Source organism: Sminthopsis crassicaudata, chromosome 2, assembly GCF_048593235.1.
Source record: "Sminthopsis crassicaudata isolate SCR6 chromosome 2, ASM4859323v1, whole genome shotgun sequence".
NCBI lineage: Eukaryota > Metazoa > Chordata > Mammalia > Dasyuromorphia > Dasyuridae > Sminthopsis > Sminthopsis crassicaudata.
The window spans coordinates 540,376,754-540,393,582 of record NC_133618.1 but is presented as its reverse complement, the minus strand read 5'-3'; the positions used below and the strand labels follow the sequence as shown (position 1 = coordinate 540,393,582).

The following is a 16,829-nucleotide window of genomic DNA, read 5'->3' as shown; positions in this document are numbered from 1 at the left end:
AAGACAGGAAAGAGAAGGAGAACAGGATCTAAAGAAACCTCAACTCAAATCCTGAGATAAAGTTTTAAGACCTTCACCAATTTGCTTATCTCTTCTAGGCTTTGGTCACCTCATTTGTAAAATTAGAACATTGGACGAGATGATTTCTAAGATTGCTTCCAACTCAAAATATCCTACCATATCATAAGTAAAAAAAAAAAATGAATAAAAAACCCAATAAAAATCTTTCAACTAAACCAACACATTCTTTAATTCAGTATGACTTTAATATGAAACTAGATAAAGGCCAAGATGGGGAAAACTTGGGGGGGAAAAAAACTTGAGATTAAGAGATGAAAGGAAGACAAGGGCGGCAGACTACTAAGAAACCTAATGACTGTACATAGAACTATTTTTTTCAAGAAAAAGTTGCAAGATGGTAACATAATCAAGCATCATAAGTTAACTACATTTTAGACAGTAAATTACTGATTACAGATGTAGCAGTCCCTTTAAAATATACAGTATACAAATCAGGTTTTTGCCTGGTAACAAAAGGTCAAACAAAGTAAATATCAAATTAGAAGGTTAAAGACAAGCTGAGATTATAGTAGCTCCAACATGACGTGCTTAAACAGCCTATCTACTTTCAAAAATGGGCAATAAAAAGAGTAAATACAAACCATTGCTATTTCCTTGAGAAGTTTTTAATCAATCAAAAAAAGTCACCATAACAACCAAGCCAAAAGAGCTTAACCAGAAAATATTTAACCTTTCTGACAAATAAAGAGGGATGAAATCCAGGGAAAACACTATTTTAGAATTTGTTTACTTGTAAAACATTATGAAGAGGGGCAATATAAAACCATGATGAGATATCATCACAGTGGCAGGGAAAAGCAATTGAGAGAAAATTAGCATGCAGATATTTGTGTAAGACCTCCCCAGCTAAGATCGATTATATAAAGAACATTTGTAGATGAAACTGAAAGAACAAAAGGCACAAAGACAAATCACTTCTGACACAGCATTTTATTCTCATCAATGACAATAGCAAAACCCCTTTATTTGGACCATTTTAAGATGTGGTGCAATTGAGGAATAAGGGCAGTTAAGTTGAACTCAGAAAAGACAACAGGATCTGATCAAATATATAGAGAAGAAATTAGTATAATAGCAGCAATTTTAAAGGATTTAAGGAGTCAATTCCCAGGGCATTTCAAAGTGTTTGAGATGACATATCTCTTAAAAACAATGTGGGTCCATGTGCAAAAATGTTTACATGTGCAGATGTTTACAAAATGCAAACATTTTGTAGCAGCAAAGAACTGGAAATGGAGTGGATGCTCATCATTTGGGAAATGGCTGATTAAGTTATGGCATATGAATGTTACAGAATATTATTGTTCTATAAGAAACAATCAGCAGATGATTTCAGAAAGGCCTGGAGAAACTTGCATGAACTGATGCTAAGTGAAGTGAGTAGAACCAAGAGAACATTATACACGGCAACAAGATTATGTGATGATAAATTCTGATGAATTTGGTTCTTTCCAACAATGAAATGATTCAGGCTAATTCTAATACACTTATGATGGTCAAAGCCATTTGCATCCAGAGAGAAGACTATGGAGATTGAATGTGGATCATAATATGATGTTTTCACCTTTTTTGTTGTTTGTTGTTTTTTTTTTCCTTTTTGATCTGATTTTTCTTGTGCAGCATGATAAATGTGGAAATATATATAGAAGAATTGCATGATTAACCTATATTGGATTACTAGTTGTCTAGGGGAAGAGGGTAGGAGGAAGGGAGGGAGAAAAATTTGTAACATAAGGTTTGCAAAGGTGAATAATGAAAAATATCTTTGCATGTATTTTGAAAATAAAAAACTATTATTTAAAAAAGGAAATGTGGGAAAGTAATATGAAAATGAAAAACAAGATATTAAAAAAACAATTAAAGAAAGTAGTGCAGTATGTAGAGGGTTTATGGAAAAAACACAGAAAAGAATCCCACAAGATCACAAGATGTAATATTCATTTGTAGAGGAAACGTAATACACCCTGATATAATCATGGAGCCACCAAAGTACTAAGTTCATTGTCCTTTGGAAAAATATGAAACTCATTAGGATGATAATATTTCTAAATCTTTAGATAATTATTCTCTTGTAAATTACAACTTACAAAAAGTATATATTTAAGTCAGCTTGTATGTCACATGGCTATCAAGCATTATGATTATAGATATGTACTATAAATTAGATTTCCAATTTATACTGATATAAGATTTAAAAACTTTTTTTCAGTGTGGGGAAAATTCTACTGAATAAGCTACAATGTGGACAAATAAAAACTACAAATAAATTTTATATTCAACTCACACCTATTTAAATCTGGTTCAGGAACAGGGAAACTATTTTATATTAATATTCTACCAACTACCAAATAAATTCTATAAAATAAAATGCTTTTTAAAAACTTGCAAGAAACTTACCAGCTTTATAGGATATAGTATTAGTCTTTGCCACAGACTTCTTATAACATAAGTATACTGCTGATCCCCACTGGAAAAAAAAAAAAAACAACAACAAACCTTTATAATTTAATAGAGATGGAATCATTTAAAGAAAATAACTTCACCATAATTTACCAAGAACTCATATTACATAAGATGCAGCAATATTTTTTCCTGTACCTCCATTTACTTGGTCATTCATCTTGGTAACATTTTGTTAAATTCAAAATATACTTTAAAAAATATATTTTTGTTGATATCTTTTGCTTTTAGGTAACTTAGTTTTCCCCATATCCCTACTCCTTATTAACAAAGAACTTCTAAAAAAGAAAGAGGAAGAAAAAAAATTCAGTATAACATGTCAATGCATTGAAAAACTCTAATATACTTTTTTAAAAAGAAGTACAAATTACCAGAGTCAAGAAAATAATTTACACAATGACAATAAAGTAAATGAAAAGAATAACCACCACAAAACAATTGAAAATTAATTTTGTTAAATTATTAAGAACAAGCTTAGTCTCAAAGAAGAGATAAGAAAACAAATGTCCTCTAACTCCTTTGCAAAGGATAAAAGAATTGGGAATCCTTGAGTATAGATCACTACATATGTTGGCAGATTGTCTTTTCAATATATTGATACATTTTACTGTTTCTTTTCTTTCTTTATACATACGTGTGTGTGTGTGTGTGTGTGTGTGTGTCTATATTGGTTATATCTTTGGGAAGAGAAGAGGAAGGAATTTAGGGGAAAGTTTAGGCAATGTAGAAAAAACATCAAAATTTATTTTAAAAAAAATTAAAATAACATTTTTCCTTTGTCAAAACTGCCATATTTAACAGTAATTTTATGACTCTAACTTAAAGGAATCATAATGCTTTTTAAAGCAAAACCAGACCATAATAAGTTTTTATTACAAGTTGAAACTCTGGATAGGAAAAGTAATTGAAAAAGACCAAATTGTTAAGAGTTACTTTAATAATAGATATATAATTATAAGTGAGGTATGCCTACTAATAAGCTAGATGTTTGATTACTTAATGATTTTTAAAATAAAATTCAAAACAGTTTTAGTAAATAGCCAATAAACAATTTTCTTTTATCTATATTGATTAAAGAGTCTAGTGAAATGAATTAAAATAGGTAATTCAAAATTTATTCTCAATTAATTTTTGTAATGTATTACTTATCCATATAGATAGATTTTAATACTTCAACAGATATATGGTTTGCTATTGATTTCATTGACAGATTGCAATCCTTTCAAAGTCCTAGTAGAATGTACATCATGAATTGGCCAAAGCCAAAAACAAAAGTAAAAAAGTAAAAAAACAAAAAACAAGCTTCATTACCTCATAGTCAATATTGAGTTATTATTAATTTCTCCAACTTCTGCTTGAACAAAGTCAGGTAACATAACTCCCATATACCTATTTTAGCAAAAACTTTAACATAGTACTCCATTTTAAATAACAATGAAGAATTACAAGAAAAAACTACAGTGATTTCATCCATTTATCCAGAAGCCCACAGGCAATGGGAAAAGAGATCTATGGGAAAAATCAGTGTCAAAACACAAATAAGGCAGAAGCCTCTTATTATAATAAAAGATGGAATGTCTTTATGGTCTACAAGTTTCTGTATCCATCTGGAAACAGCAAAAATAGAGGGTGGTCATGAAAAATTTTTTCTATGGCCAGAAATCTGTGTACCTTGAAAGAAATTGAAAGCAACAGATGCAAAGAGACTCAAAATTAACACAGCCACATCACAGGAAGTGGAATTCAGATCTGGGATTTAAATGGCCAAGGAAATAGAGTTGACCCTATCATCCCCAAAAGAGCTAAGAGTAAAGTTTGACAAATAGCACAAAATTACAATTAGGAATTAAAGCTGCATATGAATAAATAGAAGATACTGACCACTATGTAAACTTATTATAAACCTAGAGCTATCCAAAATTTATCCACAGGCTACACCAGTTACATGCAAAACCTTAAAGAAAAATGGTATTTCCATAAAGACTATAAAAACATTTTAAGAAATGAAGCAAAAAATGTTTTTAAAAAGTGAAATGAAAGCTTTAGAGGAAAAAAATTGGAAACTGATTAGAACAGAAGGTGACAAACCTTACCCAAGTAATGGACTTCCTGAAAAATTAGAGCATACAAAACAGGAATCAATGACTCCATTACACAATAAGGAAAATTAGAACGATTTTGAACACTAAAACATTCAAAGAAAACATAAGATTTTTATAAAAAAGAAAGAACTTGGGGGCGGAGACAAAGTGGCAGAGAAGATACACGCGACTCTGTGAGCGTCCTTATTCCCTCACAACCAATTAGATAAATTCAGCCTCAAAAATAGCGCTGGACTGATAGAAACCACAAGGACTGGAAGCACTACTTACCAGCTGAAGAGAATCTGGAGTTTCAACAGGAAATGTCAGTCCCCAGGGGAGGAAAAAAAAAAAAAAAAAGAGGCCAGCCCAGACGGTTGGGTGGTGGCACACTGCTCTGATCGTGCTGAGGAGGGCTCTGGAATCAGAGAAGCCACTGAAATAGAAGAATCTGGCACAGGCTGTTAGCTCTTCTCTGCTTATAAAACAGCAGTTCAGAAGAGAAATCAAGCCACCTTAAAATTTTAAAACCAGATTAGATCTTCCCCAATCCCTGAGGTGACTCAGCAGATCTCAGCACTGTGGGTGTGGCCGACTTAGGCTGTCCTGGCTTTCACCTGGGAGTAGTTAAGAGATTGAGAAGTGGGCTTGGCTGGAGGCTGTGGAACTCAGCCCCGGAAGTCCCAGAGAATCGGAACCTTTGAACTAGGGACCGCGGTTTCAGGGCAGACACTTCCAGTTTGAGCGCAGAGGCTTTCCACGTCACCTGCTGCTGACATCCACGCCCCACCGGGACGCATAGGCTGGGCTTTGTGTCGCCTTTACTGTTCAGTCTCAAACCTCAGAGAAGCCGCTAGGACACATAGTGCAGCCCTAAAAGCACAGCAGTGCTGATCACCTGGGAAGCACTTCCAGGGAGGGGGTGGGGAACTCTCTCCCAGAGCTCTCTCTTAGCTCAAGTGCAGGAGCTGCTGCATCCATCCAGTCTGGGAGGAAGTTGGTAAAGAAATAAATAAATAATTTCCTACCCCAGGGACAGACCCCAAAAGATTTTTTAATCATGAGTAAGAAGCCAAAAAGAACCATTGACTCATTCTACACAGAGAAAGAGCAGGTATCCAACCCCGAGGAAGTTAACAGCAGAGAGTCAGCAGATAACAACCTAAAGGGGAACGATACCTACTCTCCATCACATAACTCTCTCCTCGAAGAGACTATTAAAAAGTTAAAAGAGTTTGAAGAAAAATGGGGAAAGGAAAGGGAAGCTATGATAGAGAATAACAACGTTCTGAAATTGGAGTTGGAAAAAATAAAGAATTCACAGGAGATGCAGGGAAATAAAATTTGTGAATTAGAAAAGGTTAAAAAAATCACAGGAAAGTAGGATTTCTGAATTGGAAAAGATAAAAAAGTCTCAAGAAAATAGAATTTCTGAATTGGAAAAAGAAAATAATTCTCAAAAAAAATTAGCGAAATGGAAAAAAATTCAATAGAGCAAAATAATTCATTTAAAAATGAAATTGGGCATTTACAAAAAGAACTAAAAACTGTGAAAGAAGAAAATAACTCCTTAAAATTCAGGATGGAACAAATAGAAATGAATGATTCACTGAGAACCCAAGAATCAGTCAAACAAAACAAAAAAAAATGAAAAGCTGGAGAATAACGTCAAATACTTACTGGGAAAATCTATAGACCTGGAAAACAGTTCTAGGAGAGATAATCTGCGGATCATTGGTCTTCCCGAAAACTACGACCAAAAAAAGAGCCTAGATTCTATTTTACAGGAAATTATCAAAGAGAACTGTCCAGAGATAATAGAAACAGAAGGGAAAGTAGATGTGGAAAGAATTCATCGAACTCTTTCTGAAATAGACCCTAAAAAAAGAACACCACGGAATATAGTGGCTAAGCTGCAGAATTACCACACAAAGGAGAAAATAGTGCAAGCAGCTAGAAAAAAACAATTTTAATACCAAGGTGCCACAATAAGGGTCACACAAGATCTGGCTGCCTCCACATTAAAAGATAGAAGGGCCTGGAACCTGATATTCCATAAGGCAAAAGATCAAGGACTGCAACCAAGAATGAACTACCCAGCTAAGTTTAGCATCTTTTTCCATGGAAGAAGATGGTCATTCAATGAAATAGAGGAATTCTATATGTTTCTAAGAAAAAAACCAGACTTAAACAAAAAATTTGATCTACATCCACAAGACTGAAGAGAAACAGAAAAAGGTACACAGAACCCTTGAGAACTGTAACTCTGTTGTGGGTATATAAAAAGTACACATGGATAATTTGATTCTACTGATATAAAAGAAAAAAAGGGGGGGTGTAGTAAAGGGAAGGGGGTAGTTTCAGAAAAAGGGGAAGGAGTGATAAAAAGAGGGAAACTACATCCCAGGAAGAGGCATAGAAAATACACCATATCTGAGGGAATTTAGTGAGGGGGAGAATCATTGTGTGAATCTTACTCTCATCAGAAGAGGCTCAAAGAGTAAATAATTGACATATTTGTTTTTCAGAGAATTTTCTCTCACCTCATTAAAAAGGGGGAGAGGAAAAGGGAAAAGGAAAAGGAGAATAAGGGAAGGGACTTGGAGGGAGGGGGGAGGGATACTAAAAAAAGGGAGGGCTGCATGTCACAAGGAGGGGTCTATAAATTAAATATCGGGGAAGGGGTTCAGGGGGGTTAAGGGAAAAAGCATATTCTGGGGATAATATGATGGCAGGAAATACAGAATTAGTAATTTTAACTGTAAATGTGAATGGGATGAACACTCCCATCAAATGGAGACGGATAGCAGACTGGATCAAAAATCAGAATCCTACAATATGTTGTTTACAGGAAACACACTTAAAGCAGGGAGATACATACAGAGTAAAGGTAAAAGGTTGGAGCAGAACCTATTATGCTTCAGGTAAAGCCAAAAAAGCAGGGGTTGCTATCCTTATCTCAGATCAAGCAAAAGCAGAAGTTGATCTAGTTAAAAAAGATAAGGAAGGAAACTATATCCTGCTGAAAGGTAGCATAAATAATGAAGCCATATCAATACTAAACATATATGCACCAAGTGGTATAGCATCTAGCTTTCTAAAGGAAAAGTTAAGAGAATTGCAAGAAGAAAGACAGTAAAACTATAATAGTGGGAGATCTCAACCTTGCACTCTCAGATTTAGACAAATCAAACCACAAACCAAATAAGAAAGAAATTAAAAAAGTAAATAGAACATTAGAAAAACTAGGTATGATATACCTTTGGAGAAAACTGAATGGCAATAGAAAGGAATATACTTTCTTCTCAGCAGTTCATGGATCCTATACAAAAATTGACCATATATTAGGACATAAAGATCTCAAAATTAAATGTAGGAAGGCAGAAATAATAAATGCCTTCTTCTCAGATCACAATGCAATAAAAGCTACATTCAGTAAGAAGTTAGGGGTAAATAGACCAAAAAGTAATTGGAAAATGAACAATCTCATCTTAAAGAATGACTGGGTGAAACAGCAAATTATAGAAACAATTAATAATTTCACCCAAGATAATGACAATGATGAGACAGCATACCAAAATCTGTGGGATGCAGCTAAAGCAGTAATAAGGGGAAACTTTATATCTTTAGAGGCTTATTTGAAGAAAATAGAGAAAGAGAAGATTAACGAATTGGGCTTGCAACTTAAAAAGCTAGAAAAAGACCAAATTAAAAACCCCCAACCAAAAATTAAACTTGAAATACAAAAATTAAAAGGAGAAATCAATAATATTGAAAGTAAAAAAACTATTGAATTAATAAATAAAACCAAGAGTTGGTTTTATGAAAAAGCCAATAAGATAGATAAACCTTTAGTAAATCTGATCAGAAAAAAGAAAGAGGAAAATCAAATTGTTAGTCTTACAAATGAAAAGGGGGATCTTTCCACCAATGAAGAGGAAATTAGAGAAATAATAAGGAGTTACTTTGCCCAACTTTATGCCAATAAATTTGATAACTTAAGTGAAATGGATGACTTCCTCCAAAAATATAGGCTCCCTAGATTAACAGAGGAGGAGATAAATTGCTTAAATAGTCCCATTTCAGAAAAAGAAATAGAACAAGCTATTAATCAACTCCCCAGGAAAAAAATCCCCAGGACCAGATGGATTCACATGTGAATTCTACCCAACATTTAAAGAACAATTAGGCCCAATGCTATATAAACTATTTGAAAAAATAGGAGTTGAAGGAGTCCTACCAAACTCCTTTTATGACACAGACATGGTACTGATACCTAAACCAGGTCGATCGAAAACTGAGAAAGAAAATTATAGACCAATTTCCTTAATGAATATTGATGCTAAAATCTTAAATAAGATATTAGCAAAAAGACTTCAGAAAATCATCTCCAGGATAATACACTATGATCAAGTAGGATTTATACCAGGAATGCAGGGCTGGTTTAATATTAGGAAAACTATTAATATAATTGACCATATTAATAATCAAATTAATAAAAACCATATGATCATCTCAATAGATGCAGAAAAAGCATTTGACAAAATCCAACATCCATTCCTACTAAAAACTCTTGAAAGTATAGGAATAAATGGACTATTCCTTAGAATAATCAGGAGCATATATTTAAGACCTTCAGTAAGCATAATATGCAATAGAAATAAACTGCAACCTTTCCCAGTAAGATCAGGAGTGAAACAAGGTTGCCCACTATCACCATTACTATTCAATATAGTACTAGAAATGCTAGCCTCGGCAATAAGAGCCGAGAAAGAGATTCAAGGAATTAGAGTAGGAAATGAGGAAATCAAACTATCACTCTTTGCAGATGACATGATGGTATACTTAGAGAACCCCAAAGACTCTGCTAAAAAGCTATTAGAAATAATTCAGAATTTCAGCAAAGTGGCAGGATACAAAATAAATCCACATAAATCCTCAACATTTTTATATATCACCAACAAAATGCAACAGCAAGAGATACAAAGAGAAATTCCATTCCAAACAAATGTTGAGAGTATAAAGTATTTGGGAATCCATCTACCAAAGAAAAGTCAGGAATTATGTGAGAAAAATTACAAAACACTTGCCACAAAAATAAAGTCAGATTTAAATAATTGGAAAGACATTCAGTGCTCTTGGATAGGCCGAGCGAATATAATAAAGATGACAATACTCCCCAAACTAATCTATTTATTTAGTGCTATACCAATCAGACTCCCAAGAAACTATTTTAATGACCTAGAAAAAATAACAACAAAATTCATATGGAAGAATAAAAGGTCGAGAATTGCAAGGGACCTAATGAAAAAAAAATCAGAGGAAGGTGGTCTAAGTGTACCTGATCTAAAGCTATATTATATAGCAGCAGTCACCAAAACCATTTGGTATTGGCTAAGAAATAGACCGGTAGATCAGTGGAACAGATTAGAAACAAAGGACAAAAAAGGGTACATCTATAACAATCTAATCTTTGACAAACCCAAAGATACCAACATTAGGGATAAAAATTCATTATTTGGAAAAAACTGTTGGGAAAACTGGAAATTAGTATAGCAGAAATTAGATATGGATCCACACTTAACACCATATACCAAGATAAGATCAAAATGGGTCCATGATTTAGGCATAAAGAATGAGATAATAAATAGATTAGAGAAACAGAAAATAGTCTACCTCTCAGACCTGTGGAGGAGGAAGGAATTTATGACCAGAGGAGAACTAGAGATCATTATTGATCACAAAATAGAAGATTTTGATTACATCAAACTAAAAAGTTTCTGTACAAACAATACTAATGCAAACAAGATTAGAAGGGAACAAATTGGGAAAATATTTTTAAAAGTAAAGGTTCTGACAAAGGTCTCATTTCCAAAATATATAGAGAATTGACCCTAATTGATAAGAAACCAAACCATTCTCCAATTGATAAATGGTCAAAGGATATGAACCGACAATTCTCAGATGATGAAATTGAAACTATATCCACTCATATGAAAGAGTGTTCCAAATCACTACTGATCAGAGAAATGCAAATTAAGACAACTCTGAGATACTACTACACACCTGTCAGATTGGCTAAGATGACAGGAACAAATAATAATGAATGTTGGAGGGGATGTGGGAAAACTGGGACACTGATACATTGCTGGTGGAGTTGTGAAAGAATCCAGCCATTCTGGAGAGCAATTTGGAACTACGCCCAAAAAGTTATCAAACTGTGCATACCCTTTGACCCAGCCGTACTACTACTGGGCTTATATCCCAAAGAAATACTAAAAAGCGGAAAGGGACCTGTATGTGCCAAAATGTTTGTGGCAGATCTTTTTGTTGTAGCTAGAAACTGGAAGATGAATGGCTGTCCATCAGTTGGAGAATGGTTGGGTAAATTATGGTATATGAAGGTTATGGAATATTATTGCTCTGTAAGAAATGACCAGCAGGAGGAATACAGAGAGGCTTGGAGAGACTTACATCAACTGATGCTGAGTGAAATGAGCAGAACCAGAAGATCACTATACACTTCAACAACATTACTGTATGAGGATGTATTCTGATGGAAGTGGAAATCTTCAACATAAAGAAGATTCAACTCACTTCCAGTTGATCAATGATGGACAGAGATAGCTACACCCAGAGAAGGAACACTGGGAAGTGAATGTAAATTGTTAGCACTACTGTCTGTCTGCCCAGGTTACTTGTACCTTCGGAATCTAATGCTTATTGTGCAACAAGAAAATGGTATTTACACACATGTATTGTATCTAGGTTATATTGTAACACATATAAAATGTATGGGATTGCCTGTCATTGGGGGGAGGGAGTAGAGGGAGGGGGGGATAATTTGGAAAAATGAATACAAGGGATAATATTATTTAAAAAAATTTTAAAAAAAGAAAGAACTTGAAAACAGATCAAGGAGCGATAATTCAAGAATCATTCAATTCCTTGGAATTGTTAGGATTGTTAAGAAAAAAAAAAAAAGAAAGATATGTGGGCACAAGATTTCAAGAAATCATAACTGAAAACTGACCACAGAGGACAAAATGAAATAGAACGAATATTATATAGAATATAGAATATTTTCCGGAAAGAAAAGCCAAAAGGAAAAGCTCTAAGAATGTCTTAGCTAATGTCTTAAGGTGGCAGAGAAGAAAAAAATCTGCAAACAAATAGAAAGAATGAGTTCAAGTACCAGAAAACCATAATGAATATTACACAAGACCTGGCAGTTTCTACTACAAAAGAAATAAGACCTTAGAGTACAATATTTAAAAAGGCAAAAGATGTAGGCTTACAACTCAGAATAAATTTACCCTGTAAAGCTGAATATAATTCTACAGGAGCAAAATTTAACATTTAATGGAATGACATTCAAGAATTTTTGATAAAAAAAATGAGAACTGAGTAGAAATTTTGAAATGCAAAAAGAAAAATCAAGAGAAACTAAGAAAGGTAAATTTATTTGAAAAATTCATGCCAGGGAACTGCAACTACACATTGATGTTTCCTCAACTAGTCTAATGTCCCAGTTCTTCACTCTACTGAATTCCCATGAGCTACTTACTACTCCACTTTCACAAAGAGGTCATACATAGGGTGATAGTGCCATCACCCTAGGTATAACCTTTCATGTTCAGGAATTGAAATTCCTTTATCTGATCTTAAACTTTATCATTCCATCTTTCCTTATGCTTTATAAACTCTCATCCTGTTTTTCATCATCACTAGGCTCACCAATCCCTCAGTTCTTCCCCAGGATACCAATGCTACACCACCTCCCTTTCCCATTTTAATCTCTTAATGAATCAGTTCAACTCTACAATGTACTCTATATTAGAATCACTTACCCCCCTGTTCTATTAATGATCATATTTTACCAATCCAAATTTAAGGTTATTCCCTTCATCTACCTCCTTTGTTCCTATTCATATGGTCCAGAATGAAGGTGGAAAAAATAAGGATTTCAAGTTGATTGCATCCATTACAAATTTGTTATATAATCTAATAAGGGCCTCACTATAAAATGAAATCCTGTTAGACCTCAAAGTTACCACAGTAACTATTACAAATCTTGACATCCCTCCTCAAGTCTTCTACATCCTCTCTTGGCTAAGGATTTCATTCATTTCAATTCGTTCATTTCAAAAGGCTTTCACTGATGGCCCCCTCTTCTCTCTTCTTCATTTCATACCAAACAGACATCTTGTACCAGCATATCCTGCTTTATCTATTTCACACAGAGAAGTAATTCTCCTGGCTATAGCAAAGCTTTCATATACAGCCTGGATCCTATCCTCTCTCGTCATCTCCATAACATTAGTCTCATTATCATCTCCACTCTCTATCTTGAATCTCTCCCTACTGATTTCTTTACCTGTTGCCTACAAATAAGCTTATATCTCTTCTGTTCTTAAAAAAAAAAAAAAAAAAAAAAAAAAAAGCCCTCATGTGCCCCACATATCTCCATTAGCATCTCTGCTCCTTGGAAAAGCTCTCTATACATGGTACCTTCCCTGCCTTTTTTTCTCTCTCTCTTCTAAATCCTCTGCAGCTCAGTTTCCTCATTCATCTAAAACTACTCTCTCTAAACCTATCAACGCTCTCATAATTGCCAAATCCAATGACTTTTTCTCAATTCTAATCCTCTTTGCCCTCTCTGCAACATTTGACCCTGTACATTACCTTCTGCATATATTCTCTAAATTTTGTGATATTGTTCTCTCCTGGTTCTCCTTCTCAATCTGTCTGATTATTCCTTCCCAATCTCCTTTGCTAAATTTTTATCCAGGACATGCTCACTAAGTGTGGGTATCGTCTAAAGTTCTGTCTTGTACCCTCTTTAATCTGTCTTTACTACCTCAATTGATGATCTCCTTAGCTCCCATAGCTTCAATATGATTTCTATGAAAATGATTTAAGATTTCTATATCTAGCTGTAATCTTTCTCTTGAGTTAATCATATATCATTAACTGACTTTTGGACTTCTCTGATTAGATTCCTCTAAGCATCTTGAGCTCAATAAGTTCAAAATAAAACTCTTCTTTCCTCTCAAACTCTTCCCTCTCTTTGACTGCTGAAGGCAGCATCATATCTTCCAGTCACACAGGTTCACATCCTCAGTGTCTTCTTGATTTCTTACTCGAACTCACCCAACAAATAACATACAATAGAATTATTGTTTTTGTATTTTAATTTTTTAAGATTTAGAAAAATGTTCAGTTTCAAATTTTCTCTCTCCTTCCTAGACTATCATTCTTCTTGAAAAGGCAAGCAATTTGATAATATGTTATACATATGAAGTCAGGCAAAAAAATATTTCCATATTAGTAATGTTGAAAAAAAAGAAAAATAAAGAAAGTTGAAAATACATTTTAATCTGTACTCAGAGAGGTTCATTAGTTTAGTCGCTGGAGGTAGACATAGCATTTTTATCATGAGGTCTTTGGAATTATCACAGATCATCATATTGATCAGAATCGCTAAGTCTTTCACAGTTATTCATCATTAAAATATTGTTGTTACTGTGGATAGTGTTCTCCTGGTTCTGCTCACTTCATTTTTATTAGTTCATATGATTTCCCAGGTTTTCAGAAACCATTCCTTCTCATTCCTTATATCATAATAGTATTCCATCAAAATCATAAACTTCAATTTGTTCAGGCATTCTACAAATGATGAACATCCCCTCGATTTCTAATTCTTTGCAACCACAAAAAGAACTGCTATGAACATTTTTGTACATATCCTGCCTAGACTATTTTGAGTATCTTTCCTAATTGGTCTCCCTATCTCAGTCTTTCTTCACTACTGTATAAAACTTCCAAACCTCTGACTGCGTCACACCCCTACTCAATAAACTCTAATGGCTCCTTTTCTAAAGGATCAATTATAAAATTCTTCATTTGTCTTTAAAACTCCTTCATAATCATCCCCCTTTTCTACCTTTCCCATAAAAAGAAAAGAGTAGAAGGAAGACACTAGTGTAGAAAGGATAAAAATGTTGCAACTAGTGTGCAACCATATAAAAGTTTGGAGGGGGGTTATTAAATTAACCTTACTCTTATCTCTTATTTGAAGTAGACAAAAGAGGATATGTATGTGTGCCCAGGTGTGCGTATGCACACATGTATGCGCATGCAGAAACACACACACACACACACACTTTAGTAGAGAAATACATCAAACAATAGGGAAAGCTATCAGGATAGAGGTAAAGTTAAGAGGGAGAATAAAACCAAGAGCATAATAGTCACAAGCAAAATGAACTTCATCTTTGGAAGGTAGATCCTGAAGGGAGGATTAAAAGGTTAAGGAAAAAAAATGGCAAGAAGAGTTATAGGGTCTCAACAAGGAGAAAAAGACAGACAGCAAAAGAGAGGAAAAATGCTTTAATCATAAGCCACTGGTGTTGATCCCATTTTTTTCTTATCACTTTCTTCCTTGTGCTAAAAGAAATGATTATGGAAAACTTACAAAGTACAATACTATGAAAGGTGTAATATCAAGGTACATTAGAAACTGATTCAAATCTATAAGAACAAGGATCAATTCTCCGCCAAAATGCTGGAACTCTGTCTTCCCAGAAATCAGCCGAAGTCAGGCTAATCAAAAGTCTTTATTCTTGGTCTTTTGGGGACCTGTCAGGGGATTAGATCTAGTAATCTCTATACCCACCTTCCTCTCTCTACACCACCTCCAGTAGAATGCCTCAATTTCCTCCTCCTACTCCACCCACACATATCACTTGCCCTCTTTGTCCCACCAATCAAGTCAGCACAGAACAGCTGGGGAGGGTCAACCTTCAATCATGTTAATAGAGAACCATCCAATTGGCAATTAGTCTCACGTACTCCATTATACAAGTGCATTTGCTCAGTTCTAGCCCTTTACAAATTCCTACATGAATCCATATTCAAGGAATATGAACAGTCATTTCTCAAAGGATGAAATCCAAAGAATCAATATAATATGAAAAATGCTCTAAATAATTAATAATTAAATCATTAATAATTAAAATATGGTAATTAAAACAAAACTATCTTACTGATCAGATTGGCAAAATTATTTTTAAAAAAGTAAAATGGCAATGATAAGAGGAGATATGAAAGCATAGGCACACAAATGCATTATTCATGAAATTGTGAATTAATCCTGCATTTTAAAACCACCACTTGTGGTGGGTTTTGGCCAGGGCCTGCTTTGACTCTCACTAAGGCCTGACTGTTATATAGAGATCCTGAGGACAGTGAGCATAATAAAAATTTAATGGTGGGAACAGGGAAAAACAAGATTGTTAAGATATAAAAGAGATATGCTTCAAATCAGAGATTCTGCCTTGTCTATTGCATTCCTGCAAGATGCTCAACTTGTGTTGCCTAATGTGAAATGTTGGCCAGGAAGGAACCTTAGTGTGACAGAACAGATTTAGGTATGAGGAGGCCATCTGCTACCTGAAACTTTTATTGAGATAAATTTTACATGTTTCCTTGCCCTGTATTTACCAAATATATTCTTCTCTCCGCTTTCTCTCTCTCTCTCTTTCTCTTCCCCCCCCTCCCCCCCTCCCCCCTGTCTATCTCTGTCACACATACACACACACACCTTGCTGGTTTCTGGTCAGTCATTTTTATCATCTCAATACCTGGGTTCTTCTTCAACTTCCTAGAATAGAATTATATATATATATATATATTTAAACAACTCTGCATTCCATCAACCTAGCGATATTACTACTAACCTCATACATCAGAGATCAAAGAAAAAGAAAAGGATACATATCCAGAAAATATTTGTAGCAGTACTTTTTGTTGTAGTAAAGAATTGTAAACTAAAAGAGTGACCATAAATTGAGGAATGTCTAAACAAATTACAGTATATTAAGACTCCAGGTGCAAAAGTTCATACATTTCTGAACAGACTATTGTATAGATTTTGCCTGACTACATGCTTTATTCCATGTATCTTTTTCTTATTTTATTTGGAGGAGGCAAAAATAATCCCTCCAAAAAGGAAGAAAAGGGGAAAAATGACCATCAAACTTTTCTCTTAATTTGCTGTTAATTTTTCATTAATTCCAAACAGCAAATTAAGAGAAAAGAAAAGTTATTCTAGGAAGCTTAGCCAGATGGAGAGAATAAGCTACAATTCAAATAAATGTATTATTAGAAACTAGGCAGAGAGGAGAGAAAAGAGCAATATGCGCA

The 16,829-nt window shown here is 34.2% G+C and overlaps 1 protein-coding gene across 8 annotated transcripts in view; it reads right to left on the bottom strand.

Moving 5' to 3' along the window:
• The window catches only part of DENND4A (DENN domain containing 4A), a 126,793-nt gene that overhangs the window by 65,911 nt on the left and 44,053 nt on the right, over window positions 1–16,829 (bottom strand). For all 8 annotated transcript variants that reach the window (XM_074294773.1, XM_074294774.1, XM_074294777.1 and 5 more), the window contains one exon: window positions 2,479–2,548. In XM_074294773.1, the coding sequence (XP_074150874.1) occupies window positions 2,479–2,548 (70 nt within the window). The remainder of the gene's footprint in view (window positions 1–2,478; window positions 2,549–16,829) is intronic.